The sequence below is a fragment of the Stenella coeruleoalba genome (genome assembly GCF_951394435.1).
Source record: "Stenella coeruleoalba genome assembly, chromosome: 14".
NCBI lineage: Eukaryota > Metazoa > Chordata > Mammalia > Artiodactyla > Delphinidae > Stenella > Stenella coeruleoalba.
The window spans coordinates 50,474,529-50,490,204 of NC_137160.1; the positions used below are offsets into that span (position 1 = coordinate 50,474,529).

General features: G+C 36.3%; 1 protein-coding gene across 2 annotated transcripts in view; it reads right to left on the minus strand.

Annotated features, from left to right (window-relative positions):
• Positions 1-4,493: 4,493 nt before the first annotated feature.
• Positions 4,494-15,676, minus strand: part of RBBP8 (RB binding protein 8, endonuclease) — an 81,090-nt gene continuing 69,907 nt past the window's right edge. For both annotated transcript variants that reach the window (XM_079942372.1, XM_079942373.1), the window contains 4 exons: positions 12,803-12,872; positions 9,027-9,123; positions 6,141-6,282; positions 4,494-4,839 (listed from right to left, as the gene is read on the minus strand). In XM_079942372.1, the coding sequence (XP_079798498.1) occupies positions 4,742-4,839; positions 6,141-6,282; positions 9,027-9,123; positions 12,803-12,872 (407 nt within the window). In that variant the 3' untranslated portion in view covers positions 4,494-4,741. The remainder of the gene's footprint in view (positions 4,840-6,140; positions 6,283-9,026; positions 9,124-12,802; positions 12,873-15,676) is intronic.

The following is a 15,676-nucleotide window of genomic DNA, read 5'->3' on the forward strand; positions in this document are numbered from 1 at the left end:
TAGTTTATTAAAGGGAAATATCTGCCCTGGAGATGGTTGTTACCCTGAGGGGCTGGGAGGGACCTGCCCCAGCTGCTAGTTTCCCTGGTAACTGATGAGCCAACCTGCGGTCATTTCCCCCTATAAATGGTAGCCTCCTTCTCCCCTGACTAGCAAAGATTGTTGCCATGGCCTGCCTGTTGTCTGTCCTACATGGTAGGGTGACCCCTTGTTTCGGAGGGGTAGGATCCCCTATCCAATAAATCATTGTCTCTGTCCCTGCCTTGGGGCTCTTTCTTCAGTCTCGAGGCTGGGCAATTACAAGACTTGCAGGCCTGCGGGGTGCAGCCCCAAATGGTCTAAGGTTGGTCTGAGTTTCATCTTATTCGTTCCTGCCAACCTTTGGAAATGTTAACACTGAAAGGGTCCAGAGTCAGCATGAATGATTATCTGAGTGAATAAACAGAAGGATCAGTACAAACGAAAACTTCCTGGACACATCTTCAACTGGATAGTGGGCTTCCCTGCATGAGTGGAGAGGAACATATATGAGGGAAATGCTTTAGAGGGAGTACTAGAGGCCAATCGTTACTGCCCTATAGTCTGGCCCATGATTTCATAAACTGGTTTGTTGAGCAAATGTCCACTATGTAACTGTTGCTGTATTCTTTAATGTGTGAAAGTTCACTTCAGAATTAGAGATGAATGTGTTCCTATTTAATAGTTTTACAGTTATAAATGATGTGTAAAACAAGGGTCTCTTCCCATTTCCAGTGAGAGACCCCATCCAATTGATCATTATGTCCCTTGTTACCACTGAATTGGTTATCAGCTCACTGAGGAGAAACTGTCATATTCATCTTTGGATCCCCCCTCAGCTGCCCCAGTTCTGGTAACAATCATTCAATTGCTTAAATTTCTTTCCGATTCCTACTGCCACCTTCTTGGCTCAAATGTTCTTCATGCTTGGAATATTACTAAATTGCTTTATTGCACACCTGATTCTATGCTTGACTACCCCCTGCCCACCCCCCCCAAAAAACCCCCTAATTTTATGTATTATATATTGCTGCCTGATGATTATATATAAATTAATACATTACTACCCAACTCAATATTTTCAGTCAGGGGATGTTTGAAAGCTTATCATGTAGCTATTTAGTTTTCCCTGTTGTCTTAAGCAGTATTTCTTAGATTTGACTCATACTAATAATCTGAGAACTTAAAAAAAAAAAAAAGCTCAAGTTACACCTGAATCAAAATTCCCACAGAAGGAGCCCAAGAATCTATTTATCAAGCATCCAGGTGACTTTTATGATTAAGTACTTTTTATCCAACAATAGCTATGTTGAAAGCTTGTTTTTGCTGAGTGAGCTCTCATGACTGTACCAAAGGTTTCCAACTTATATCCTACTTATCCTACAAATTTTCTTTTATGATAGTCCTATTCAGCCCCTAGTTTCCACTGATTATTCTCAAAATAGCTCTCTTGTGGCCTCTGCTGGTTTGACAGTAGACAACTGCTTCACTAATTCCTTAAATGCACACTAATGGATTCAAGTGTAAGGACATTTCAGTTTTCCAAGGAACCATTCTAACAACATCAGCTCAGCAAAGAGAAAGATTTTGAGATGTCTCTTAAACTGCTAGCCTTGCTGAGAATAGACAGTGGTAAAACCTGAGATATTTTAAATGCTTATTTCTGAAGTGGCATTTTTCAAACTTAAACTCATGCTTGTTAAGATGCCAGGAACAAGTGAATAAGATTCTTAGGTGTGTTCTTTAAAAGCTTGCCCCTTTGGAATAAACTTGTCAAAATTGGCCTGATTCTGATACTTGTATTATACCTGGCAAAGATAAAAGTGCTTGATAAAGGTTTAAGTAAATGTACTAGTGTTATTTGGTTTACGCAACACTATTCCTTTTTGACAACTAAATTATAAGTTAAAGACGATCTGGGCAAGAATCTTTTCAGAGTTATTTGTTTTAGAGGGCCTAAGAATGTTCTCTGTAAGTTTTTAAATACATATGCTAGATGCAATTTTAAATCGAGTTACTAATATGTTAAGCTGCCTTTCCAGTTGGACTTTGGGAAATTTTTCACTACGTGAGAGGTGTTAAGAATATTCTTCTGCTTCATTTCTTTTCTCAAGGTAGCATGTTGTATCTTCTATATACATTTGGATACCTATGATTAACTCATTCAAACTGTTGCCTCTGACAACCTTACGTTTCAAATGATTTAAGTTTCAAATGATTTAATCGGGATGCCTGTCTGTCAAAGGCAGGAAAGGTGTTAATCCAATGTGAAGTGCTGACGTTGCGGTTCTGCATGCTTTCAAAGTTTAAATCACAGGTCTTCAACTTTAGAAAGCTCAAAGGCAACCTGAAACTATATGTAACTACATACAGTGACTGATACATATTTGTATGAAAATACTGTCTAACATATATAATGCTTTACAAATGAAGAAGCCCTTTCATATATCTTCTTAAATCACAAACTGCAGTTCTGTGTTTAAATGCATCTGTCTAACTCAAGTGTTTTTAAAAAGTATCTATTACATTACTTCATTTAAAGGTAGAGCTGGTCAACAGCAGATGAAGAGACCTCAGTTTACCCAACCTCACAGGGTTACTGAGGAAAAATGAAAAATGCTGGCTAAAGGGTTGGATTTCTGTCAAGCCACTATCAGGTAGACAATCTCTTGTCTCTGCTTAGGCTCCTTTTTTTTTTTTTTTTTTTTTTTTTTGCAGTACGCAGGCCTCTCACTGTTGTGGCCTCTCCCGTTGTGGAGCACAGGCTCCAGACGCGCAGGCTCAGCGGCCATGGCTCATGGGCCCAGCCGCTCTGCGGCATGTGGGATCTTCCCGGACCGGGGCACGAACCCACGTCCCCTGCATCGACAGGCGGACTCTCAACCACTGCGCCACCAGGGAAGGCCTAGGCTACCTTTTTTTTAAAAAAAAAAAAACAGATCACTGGAGATATACAGCTGTAACTGCACATCCTGTGGTGCCCTGTTCCAATCCAGGTGTCTCTCAGTGGCTATTGTGGCCATTGAGACACAGGGAAAGTTACTGGGAGGGGCCTTCTGGAAAACTTTTTAAAGAAGGACAAAAACAAATGACATGTGCCTTTTTCTTTTCCCTTCTACCTGGCTAGAACATGGACATGATTCCAGAGGTGGCATAACTATTTAATAGTCACAAGGATGAAGGCCACATACAAAATATGAAAGCAGAAAGCTAGAAGAAATCCGGGTTTACGAGGGCATAGACCAGCTTTGGACTGGCCATCTCCAGACATTCTAATGTGAGAAAAAGAAAACTAGTCATTTGTTGTTTAATCTTTTTTGGATCTATGTTTTGGCAGCTTAGTGTTAAGCTGATACATAAATTCCCAAGATTATTTGACGATTAAAAGAGAAAAATCTATGTGAAGAGTGTAACACGGTTTCTGGCATATACTAAGTGACCAATGAATGGCTATTATTTGGGGAAGATTAGTTGACTGCCAGCAGAGAACAAAAAATCAAACATAGGATAAACAATTTGGGAAGGGAAGAAAAGTGCTGAATAGAAGCTATGATAGGTCCATTAAAAAAAAATTGAGAATCACACTCAGAGCCAAACAATGTACAAAGAGGGTCTAACATAAATGTAGATACTAAATGTAAGTGATTTCTTTTCCAATCCCCTCTCTGAAAACATAAAACTGATGTCATTTACTCATGAAAACCTTGATCAATGAGGAAGATGAGACTAAAAAGTTTTTTAAAAACTCTGAGAAGTAAAGGTTGTATCTATAAGGTTATTTAGATTTTGGTGAGGCATTCCATTCAGTGTGTCATGTCCTCCTGCTTATGTAATACTGTCAAGATCTGGATTAAAGGAATACACAAGACACTGATAAACAAAATGCCACTAGAAAAGGTGACACAGATGTGGTCAGTCATCTTGATGACTCAGACACTAGGTTCCAGAGGAGTAGAAAGTTGCTAAATAGAGAAATCTATTTTTGTTCATAACATTGGTCAATCCAGAGAACTACAACTAACTGAATTTGAACATGTGGGCGGAGAAGAACTCAAATTGCTTGAAAACTGCACGAGGAAGAACAAGTATGATGAAAAGAAAACATGTGAAGAGCTGGAATAGTATGATCAGAGGATGTTAATTATAGTACGTGGCAAAGGAAAAGATATTTGTAGTCACCTTGACAGGAATTCACTACCGAGTAGTTCATTTCAAGTCAATGAAAGAAAGAAGCTGGAAAGTTAAAAGGATTGTTAAAATTTAGCCTTTTAAAAGACATGAATGCCAGACATTGGAATGACCTACGTAAGAGCAACTTGATTAAGAGAATAAAAATCTATGTTAACATGAAGTCACTGCTGAATGTGAATACCAAGGGAAGATGGAATAAAAGACCTGAAAGGCAACAAATCAGACTACAACTATCATATTTTCAAAACTGTAATTAGGTATTACCAAATAAAGTAATAAACAACTTTTAACTTAGAGTGCAAAATAAAAGCACCTTATTATTTTAAAGGTGCAAAAGCAAGAAAATACGACATAAACTTATCCATTTTTAAATAGTCATCTGTGTGATGGGTAAATGCTATTTCAAAACATTTTCAATAGAAAAATGATTTATAAATCAGTTTTCAGAAGATCAAAAAAAATCAATGTTTAATACCAACTTTAACTATAAATAAAAAGAATATTGTCGTCTCTCCTGTTCTTGCTGCAACATTTATGTCTTCTGCTCTTTGCCTTTTGGAGAAAATATTGCATTGTAAGGCTGCCGTCTTTTTGGACGAGGACAAGGATCAAGATCTTCTTTAATGTAACCTTAAAAATAAATCACAAATTTAGAAGACAATATCTGCAACATATTTCAGCATATATCCAGTAAACATCTGTCTCATTTAATGCCTTTTAAGTTCACATGATTTTTCTATTAACTGGTTGTGTTGATTAATGATTTCACTACCTAGCATCAATTTTCTCATTTATACTAAAAACAATAGCAAACATTTATCAAATGTGCTGCATACATTATCTAGGATAACTCTCACACTCCTCTGCAGCAGCTTCCACTATGCCTGTTTCACAGCTGAGCTAACGGAGACCCAGGGAAGTTTGATAACTCGCTCAAGTTCCCAAAGCTAGGAAGTAGGAAAGCTGGCGCCCTGCCCAAGATCTAACTCCAGAACCAGAGCACTTAACCACTTTCCTATTCTGCCTCCTGTTGGTTGCAAATGGGGACAAATGGTAAACATGAACTTTTTACTATGATAAATTCCAGGCGCTTATCAAAAAGACTTTTTTCAGTAGCTATTTGTTGAGATGACATGTCCCTATATTCTTCAGACTATTCGATTCTCCTAAGGTGTCTCCTTTCACATAGTTTTCAGGGGAGGATTCTGCTCTGCCATACCCCTAGGCCATATTAGGGGTACAAGCACAGGCTCTATCCAGACTGTCTAATTCTATTTGATGACCAAGCAGAGACATCATGTCAAAGAGGACTTGTTAATGGGGAAAGTGGAAGTATGGTAATAGCTGTAAGAGACTTTGCATCTTTTAGAAAAACTTTTCACTAAGTATCTGGAGCTTTAAAGCTGCATACATTCTCAAATTACATTAAATGTAAGTGCTGTATTTGAAGGGGCTAGTTGCATGTCAACAGTCTCCCAAACAAACAAAAGTCCTTTTTACTCAAATATGTTTTATAAATAATTAGCATTCTGAATAGTGAGGTTTTAACATCTAAAATTCAGGGTAGTCTCTTTAAAAAAAAAAAAAAGATGCTTTTCAACAATATAACTTTGCTGGCAACTTTTGTAAAGTTATGAGAAGTCATTTTGATGACTGGATAAAACAGAAATTACTTTCTGAAATTTGAATGATAAAGGAGGATAATGCATACACAATCCCATTAAAGTGCTTATAAACAATCTATGATTCCAATGAAGTTATTTGAAAAGTTGAAAGTTAAGCCTTTACAAAATTGTATTTATGTCACAAAACTGGCACCCAACTTACAGCAGAAGGTAGAGAATCATGGAGAAAAAGTTTAGTGTTTAGACTCGGGTATACACAGTATTTAAAAAAAAAAAGTTCCAAAATGTTACAATCTGTATTCTCACCTCTTTCCACACAAGTCTGAGTGGAAGGAAAACCAACTTCCCAGAAATTCTCTGGTGTGTTGGGTGGAATGTAGCGAAATCGGTGTCTTGAGCAGGAAGCCAACTTCTTTTCTCTTTCTTCTGCTGGAAGATCTGCATAATACTGATAATAAAACTGGTGAGTTTTCCACTTAGGAGTAATAAATGGAGTGTTATGCTTACTAGTTATAAACTAGAAGCTAAGAAGACTTATTCAGCATGCTAAGGAAACTGAATTCTCACTGATAGTAATACTATCTCTAAGTAAATTACTATATAAATTACTAATAATAATTAGTGCTGGTCTGTGAAATGTTTGCTCCATAAAGAAAAGGAGCCTGTATCACAATGTAAAAAAACATACTGCTTCCTGCATCAGTAAAGTCTTACAAGTAAAAAAAAAACTGCCAGCTGAACTTTACAGCGTCCTTAGTGGTACAGCTGATTTATATACTGGTGCAAACTCTTCATCTTTCTCAGACCAGTAACAAGAAGGCCAAGGCCTGCACTCTGAATAGCACATTTCTCAATTGTTATTTGACTATAACGTGTGTTTTGAAGTAATTTTCCTTTCACTACAATTTTTTAAAATAAAAATTTAGCTTTGAATGTTGTAGGCTTCATGACTTCCCCTTTTAAACTAGATCTTTCAATTAGGATCAAAGGCATATTACTTTTTGCAAGTGTGATCATAAAGAACCTGAACTTCATGCAAAGAAAGATAAAACTTTTATGTGAAAACTATACCGGTCTTCAAGCTCTAGATTTAAAGAAAATAAAGCAGTAGTGTAAAGTTTAATAGAACACAGATGATAGGATCATATAATCCAGCTAATTCCATTTTACACTTGAGGAACTGAAAATCAGTGATAATTCACCAAAGTTATCACCTATTAAAAGGGGCAGACTTAGGATTAGAATTTTTTTGAAGTAAAGGTTTCTAATATATTTTTCTTTTACATAGATTAATTAAAGGTTTTAGAGTATCTCTGAAACTTTTTGGGGGGAGGGTATCTTTTCCTTCATTCTCATTGCCATGATATAAGCCTTTGTTACCTTAGCCTGGGAACTGCCCTTAGAGAATCATGGTTATCAGTCAGTGTTAGAGAAACATTGCCACCAAATTACGACATATTTGAAAACAACAGGCTAGTGTAGCTGTTAACACAGTAAGCAAGCAGAAGAGTGTTAGAAGATAAAGTCAGAGAGGAGGTGGGGTGGGAGTCTGCTGTCCTTGATAAGGGCTTTGATACCATTTCTTAGAGAGGAAGACAACTAAGGATTTTGGGCAGAAAAGTGACATGATTTAACTTTTATTCTAAAAAGATCATTTGGAAAAAAGACCATTCATTGCTGTGTTGAAAGTACAATCAGTAGGATTTGCTGATAGATCCATTACTGAGATATGAAAGAAAAAAGTAGGTAACTGCAAGATCTCTGGTTTAAACTAGAGAAGAATGGACATATAAAAGGCTCAGAGGTAAGGTTTGAGAATTGGAGAAAGAAACTGTGTTTGCTTTAGGACACGTGAAATTTGAGGTGACTATTAGCCACATGTATATTGCATATTCCACATGTGGAACAGGCAATGGGAAAAATTTAGGAACTGTAATTGTAAGCATATAGACAATATTTAAATACATGGGACGGGCACTTTCACTCCTGGTCATGAGGGAGTAAAAGGGAACAGAATTACTCTCTACCTTAAAAAACTGAAAAAATGTAATAAAATGCATGAAACAGTGTTTTCAGAGACTGGATAACAGCACAAAAAATGATTCCTGAGAAAAGGAAAGCAAATTAACAGTGTTTCCAGCAAAAGAGCTTTTTTCTCACTGGTAGTAATAGTTCCACTTAGAATTAAAAACTGGAGGTTTATTTAGTATAGACCATATTCCTTAATTAAGAAAGCATGATACATTCGTGTTATGAAAACTCATGATACAGGAGGAGGTTTTGCTTGTATCACTAAACTGCTTTCCAAAATAGTGATCTCAATTTACACTCCCACTGTTAGTATATGACAGCATTTTTCTCACCAAATGCTTACCTGCACTGTAACCTACTCATACATAACTTTAATGTGCTTGGTTATCAAATTCTCTAGCCATAGTTTTTAAGAAGAAAATTTAAAAGAGGAAGTACATTGCTGGAAGCAGGGGTCTAACAGCTAAAGGATAGCAAGGGAAGAAATAAAAAGAGTAAGTTTCATAAAGACATGGAACCTGCCTAGCACTATTTATTAAGAGGACAATTAGTACAATCTACTTCAAGATATACTATCTAGTCCACAACACCCAATGTATAAAAGGAAAATACAATTGTGTTTTAAGGATGAAGTAGAGCCTATTCATCACATTTTGTTTAGAAAGGAAAATGTTTGGGGAAAAAGAGCTTATGGTTGTACCAGTTATTTAGAAAAAACAATTATGAGTACATCTCATTTCCTGAGAGTGCTGGTGTTTAAGTAAAAAATAAAATAGCCAAGTTTCCAACTAAAATGTCAGAATTTCGCCCAAATAGTATATGTATTAGAGCCTCTGCTGTAACATAACACAAGGTAAAAAATTAAAAGATATACAAATAAATACAGAAAAGACAAATGGCACAAATGTCTTAAGCTGGAAATAAGAACTACTGCTTAGGCTCCAGATTCACTTAGAGAATCTAAGAGAAATTGAGGGCTTTCGTTTTCATCTATATCTCTCAGGTCCCAGCCAGTATGTATAGTCTATGTATTCATTCTGTTATTCCTGGCTCAAACTTGTTTCTAGATACAAATACGGTTTGTATATGTGATTTTGAAATCATGCATATAAAGCCATCTTTACAAAAAACCCAAATGACAGTATTTACATTAGTACTTACAATTTCACATTCCTTACACGTGTGTCCAAGCAATTTTCTTCTTTCTTCTTTTTTCCGGACCACCTCAATATGAGGAAAATTTTGTAAGCTAGTCTCTCTGGGGGGAAAATGAATTAAATTTATCTGTTACTATAGAGAGCTTTGGTTTAGGTTTTAAATTAGCAAAGGTGAGCATCCAGAGGAGAAATAATCCCAAAACATTCATTCATTTTATTTGAAATGCTTCCTCAGAATGTGAAAAAAAAACAAGCATGTCTTCATTCACTCTCCACTGAAATATTAAGTATTTTACATATTACATAGTATTTTACATAGTATTTTACATATCAGGTATTTTTATAGATATTTTTCTCTAACTGAAAAAGATAACTATTACTTCCTATTTTTGCCTCTGGCTGGCTGAAAATAATTCAGGTAAAATATAAAATAACCTAATCATACAGGAATGCTGTATTAATACAGCATGATGCTGTACTATTAAACTCAGGAATTGCTATTCTGTAACATAACTGAGAGAATACTGCCTGTTAACTCGGTTTCTAGTACTAAAACCCCATAAATCAGGGCTAACCTACTCCTCCCTAAAGAACGAATTCATTTGTTTGCATGTCATTTACTATTTTCTCCAACAATTTCTTTTGTTGCTTCCGTCTACCTTAAATTCTTCAAAATATTAGGCACAATTATCATTTGTGCTTGTCCTTAAAGACAAAGATTCTATTGTGAACCACTGGACACCTAGGAAGGGTCAAAGCCACTGAGGTATTGATTGATGAGGTATATAGTTCTTTGGTAAGAAAAAGCAATCAGGAAGTATGGAACATTTCTTTATTAATACACCTGCATCCTACTTTAAAAAGCCCAATATAGAAAACTCCAAATTTACAAGTAAAGGAAGACTTATGTAACACCATATACATTTGTTTATAATAGAAACATCACCAGTGAACTTAAACAGTCTGACTCACAAAAACTGGCTTTTAAAATGACCTGTTGGTAACACATCTACTCCTTTGAGGTATTTTGATAGTTGGCAATTACTGTTCTTCAAAAAAAAAGCTTTAAATGCTCTATTTCAAAACGTATCAGGTTATATAGGTCCTTTTTGTGCTTAAATCCAACAACTCTGGAGCAACTGGTAAATTAAAAAAGACCAAGAAACAACAGATAAAAAAATATTGCCATGACTATACTTTCTTTCAAATAGTTTATGGAATCTTAGGTTTACATAGCATATGATTTAGCCATATCCTTTCCTCTTAATCTGTTCTGTTTCTGTAGTGTACTATAACACAGCAAGGAATCCACTAGTAGACTAGCAGTTGCAGTAGACATCAAGCATCACCTAAAAGGTTACTAAGCTTCTTGTACTATCCCTGCATCTTTACCAACGTGCTGCATCTCCAGCTATCTAATGGTTTTAGAATAAATAAAACTACTCATGTATTTTTTTAAAAGTTAGTGAACCTATGGGACTTCCCTGGTGGTCCAATGGTTAAGAATCCACCTTCCAATGCGGGGGACACAGATTCGATCCTTGGTTGGGGAACTAAGATCCCACATACTGCGGGGCAACTAAGCCTCCAAAACTAATGAGCCCGCACGTCTCATCTAGAGCCCAAGCACTCTGGAGCCCGTGCACCACAACTAGAGAGAAGCCCGTATGCCACAATGAAGATCCAACACAGCCAAAAATAGAAAAAAAAAGTTAGTGAACCTGTATTAGAAACATCTGAAATGATAGTTCTTACTCTGCAATCTTCTAGGAATCTATTCCAAAGATGCACAGGCAAACATTTGAAAAGAGAATGCACAAGGCTATTCACTGCAGCGTTATGCATGCAGCATAACTGTAGACAACCCAAATGCTCATTGCTAGGGAATAAGCTATGGTACAAACAACAAAATACCATGAAATTAAAAAAACAAATGAGGAATATCACTATATACTACTATGAGTGATTTCCAGGACATACAGTTAAATGAAAAAAGCAAAGTAGAGAAAAGCATATATAGCATTCTACCATTTGTATAGAGAAGAGAGTACAATTATCTACATCTACATCAATTTCAAGATATACAGATAGAAATTTGCTTTTACTTTTTAAAATGGATGGAAAACCATAAAATTTTTAACAAATGGTTATGTGTGTAGGAATAGGAAGCTATCAAAATGAAGGGGACTTCAGAATATACCCTGTTTTACAGCCTCTAGTATCATATACATAATTTCCTTAATTTTAAAGAAAGAATTAAAGATAAAAAGAAACAATTTCTAAAAAATCAAAAGCAAAATAACACAAACATGGATACTGGGTTGGTGGCACAACTACAGTGAAAATAATTATCCTAAGTGACCTGAAAACACAGTGATTTGACTGTACCTTTCTGATGGGATATATCGTAAGGACAAAAAGACTCAAAAAAGTCTTAAACCATTTTCATAAATCATGTTATTCATGATAGTCTGAATTATTCTGAGACTGTTCTGTGGAATCAAGTTAAATGAAGAATGATGTTAGTGGCACTGAGAAGTGGGATTTTCAGTAAGCGGGGAACTAGATACAGATGTAACAGAGGAGGTTACAGAGAAATCCTGTAGTCCTGAACTTGAAGCTATCAGTATGAACACATGTAGTTTATCTTAAAAAACAAAATGAAACAAAGACTTTTACTTCTAACTCTGTCCACCTAAAAGGTCCAGAAACAATGGCTAACTGGAGCAATGAGCAACCCCAGCAGTCCGACTACGGCCTAAATACTGTTAAACTAGGGCTCCTGGAGAAATGACAGATTCCAGCCTATGGCAGGAGCCTAGAACATCTTCTCATACCAGAGCAAGGAAGCTATGAAAGACAGCTAGAGTAGTGTCCATTCAAAGAGGCTTCTGCTGGGCAAAGATGGGACAATCTGAGTATCATAAGGGTGATAAATGCAATGGATTGAAATGCATCAAACATATTTAAATCCATTAGTTCATAATAATACTTAAACAAGACACTCTCTAGTCACATTTGAGATGCTAGGGTACTATTTCTTTGGAAAACTGGTGAATAAAGGGAAAGAATTAATCATTTAGCAACAAAGAACAGCTCTTATCTATTAGAGTCTTACAGGCAACAGTAGAAATTTATCTTGGCCTGTCAGATTTCTAAATTCTTGACCAAAGTATGAACAATAACTTTACTTATTGAGTGACTGAACTTGCCAACATCATAACTTAAAGAAAAAAAAGGATAAAAAGTTTTTTTGAATAAACTGCTATGCCTTAATTCACTTCTAGAATTAATAGTACATGACTGAAAGTTAGAGAATTTGCAATATTTGCATAAAAGGCAGAAAGCAGCATTATGGTTTAAAATCAAGATGCTTAAATTTTTTTTTAATTTAAAAATTCTCATGAAATAATTCTGAAGCACAGCCTAAGGCCTGCCACCCAAAGGCTATACTATATACAAGTTACAGTATTCAATAAATTCCTCAAGTTCAAATAAAGTTCACAATAAAATAGGATAAGAATAAAAATACATTATAATGAAGCAGAGAAAATAACTGTCATCACTGTCCAGAACAGGGTAGTGGTGGTAAAAAAATTTCCTTATTTTAAAAATTTGTCATTTTTATACTTGAGTTCCATTTTTGTTATGGTCATAAAGTAAATGATATAGATTCTATTTTAACCAAAGTAGCAATTTTAATAGGTCAGAGATCCTCTGACAAAGATAGCTCTGTGGTACTACCAATCACATTGCTGGTATTAACCAAGGCCAACTTACCTTTCATCATCTTTAAAATATGGCTCCACAAATGTTTTCTGTTTGACTTTATCTTGTTTATCACCAGGAGCTGTAAACAAAACAATCATACCACAAACTGAATGTAGAACTTATTTAGAAATAATTAGCTTTGGGGAAAAAAAGGACATATACCAAAACTTCTATTTTTATTGGGTTTAATACTCTGGTCCCTAGGCAATTAGTTTAAATTTTCTATAACTAATTCCTTCCTTTCCTTATCTGCATAATAAGGAGAGTGCTGATTATCTCACCTAAGAATTACTAAAGAGATAAAAATCGTAACTATAAAAGTATTTTAGACTCTAAAAGAACTACCTGGATGCCTATTATCATCTGGCACCAAACAATAACATGGCTTTTAATCTGTTCACTTATTAGTCCCGTTGATTTTTTTTTTTTTTTTTTTGCGGTACGCGGGACTCTCACTGTTGTGGCCTCTCCCGTCGCGGAGCACAGGCTCAGCGGACATGGCTCATGGGCGCAGCCGCTCTGCAGCATGTGGGATCCTCCCGGACCGGGGCACGAACCCGCGACCCCTGCATCGGCAGGCGGACTCTCAACCACTGCGCCACCAGGGAAGCCCCCCGTTGATTTTTATAATGTGTCTTTAAGGTAGCTGATAACTAGGAAATAAAAACATTTTAAAATTTTATCAAAATATTGGTGACAAAATAAGAACTAGAGCCCATGGACGTGAATCCCAAGTTGTCTAGACTCAAATAGCTAACTGCTATCATCTGTTCAAATAATCAAAATTTACTGAGCATTGTGCTAAGTTCTGGACATAAAATGTAGAACAGGAGAGACCAGGTCTCCTGTCCTCATGGAGTTTACATTGCAGTGAGGGAAACAGACATTAAGCAAGCAGAAGCTAAGGCTCCCTGAACATGTAAGGTAATAATTGATGAATACAGAGAAGTCAGCCGTGAGAAGAGGTACGAATGGTGAACGTTCTAGGTAAAGGTCCTCGATGGCAAAAAGTTTGGCACATTATAAGAAGTAAGAGGAGGATAGTGTGGTTGAGATTTAGCAAAAAAGGGAAGTGTTGGGGAACATGAGGCTGGGGTGGGGGTGGGAGTGGAGTGGGGGGAGTGGGCAGGTACCAGATCATGATGGGACTTGGAGGCCAAGAGAAGGAGTTTGAATTTTATTGCAAGTGCAGTGGGAAGCCACTGAAGACTTTAAAATATCATCTACTTTATTGAGGCATAATTTACATACACGGATTTTAAGTATGCTATGATGAATTTTGACAGATGTATATTCCAGTGTAACTGCTACTACCCAAATTGAGACAGAGAACATTCCCATGAAAGTTTCCTATTCCATTGTTTCTCATGCAAAAGAATGTTCTCTTATGTCTCTCCCCTCCCCAACAATCACTGATTTAATTTCTATCACCATAGCTTAGTTATGTCTGTTTTAGAGCTTCATATCAATGAGATTACATAGTATGTATTCTTTTTCATCTTGTGCATTTGTCTAGCTCAACAGGTTTTGGAGACCGATCCATGTTGATGAGTCTAGTAGTTCCCTCCTTTTTGTTGTGAAGTAGTATTCCATCATGAGTATACCACAATTTATTCACCTGCTGATGGACATTTGGGTTGTTTCAAGTTCTGACCTATTACAAATAGCACTGCTATGAACATTCTTGAACACATCTTTCTGTGAACATGTTTTCATTTTTCTTGGGTATATAACTAGGAGTGGAATTGCTGGGTCACAACACAGGTATATGCTTAGCTCTTACAAAAAACTGACAACTTCAATAAAGCTGTTAAAAAACCTCTGCTGAACTGTTTTCCAAAGTATAGTCAATTTTCTTCTCCCCCAACAATGGCATGAGAGTTCCAGCTGCTCTTCACACTTGCTAATGCTAGATGTTAGCAATCTTTTTAACCATTTCTGGGGGTGTGAAGTGTTATCCATCCCTGACTGTCCAAGAATGTTGATCGTCTTTTCATGTGCTTATTGGCCATTCAAATATCTTCTTTTCATTGAAGGATTTTTAAGCAAGAATATAATCCAACTTAAATTTAAACTAAATCACTTTTAATTCACTGTAGAGACTGGGCTAGAGATAAGAGATACATAAAAAGACCAGTTAGGAGGCCTGGAATAGAATAGGTAGAGATCAGAGTGGCTGAGACCAGGTAGTGGCTACAGAGATGGAGAGAAGTGAAGTGTTATGAAATATATTTTGGAGATACTGCTGCCAGGGTATTAGACTGGGCATGAAGGTCAGGTGAAAGAAGTCAAATACGACTCCCACATTTCCATCTTTAGTAAATGGGAGGATAGTTACTGAGGCTTAATGAAACCCAGAAAGGCAGAGGAAGATCAAATATGGGTAGAAAAATTAAGATTTCTAATTGGAATATATTAATTTTAAGGTACTTATAAGATGTCCAGTATGTAACTGGAATAAAGTCTGAGGTTCAGAAGAGAAAGGATGAGGCTGGGAGTAATGAATATATAGAAACGTCTTTTTCACTTGTCTTACAGAACAGCACCTACTCTTGTGTTCTTCCTACTTCATAGGCTGCACCTCCTTCTCAGTTTCCTTTGCTGGTTTCTTCTTTGTTTCTCTGACCTTTTAAAGTTGCCATACCCTAGAGGTTAGAACTTGAAATACTCCTCTTTTCTATTTATATTCAATTCTTGGGTGTTCTCACTCAGTGCCTTTCAGCTCCATCTACTTGTTGTTCACCTCCTGCCCACTAAATCATTTTTTTTATTCTGGATTTCCTGTCCAAACTTGACACATGTCAACTGCCTACAAACACTCCACTTGAATATCTAGTAAGTACTAACATGTCCAGAACTGAGCTTTTGATATCCTGCCTGAAG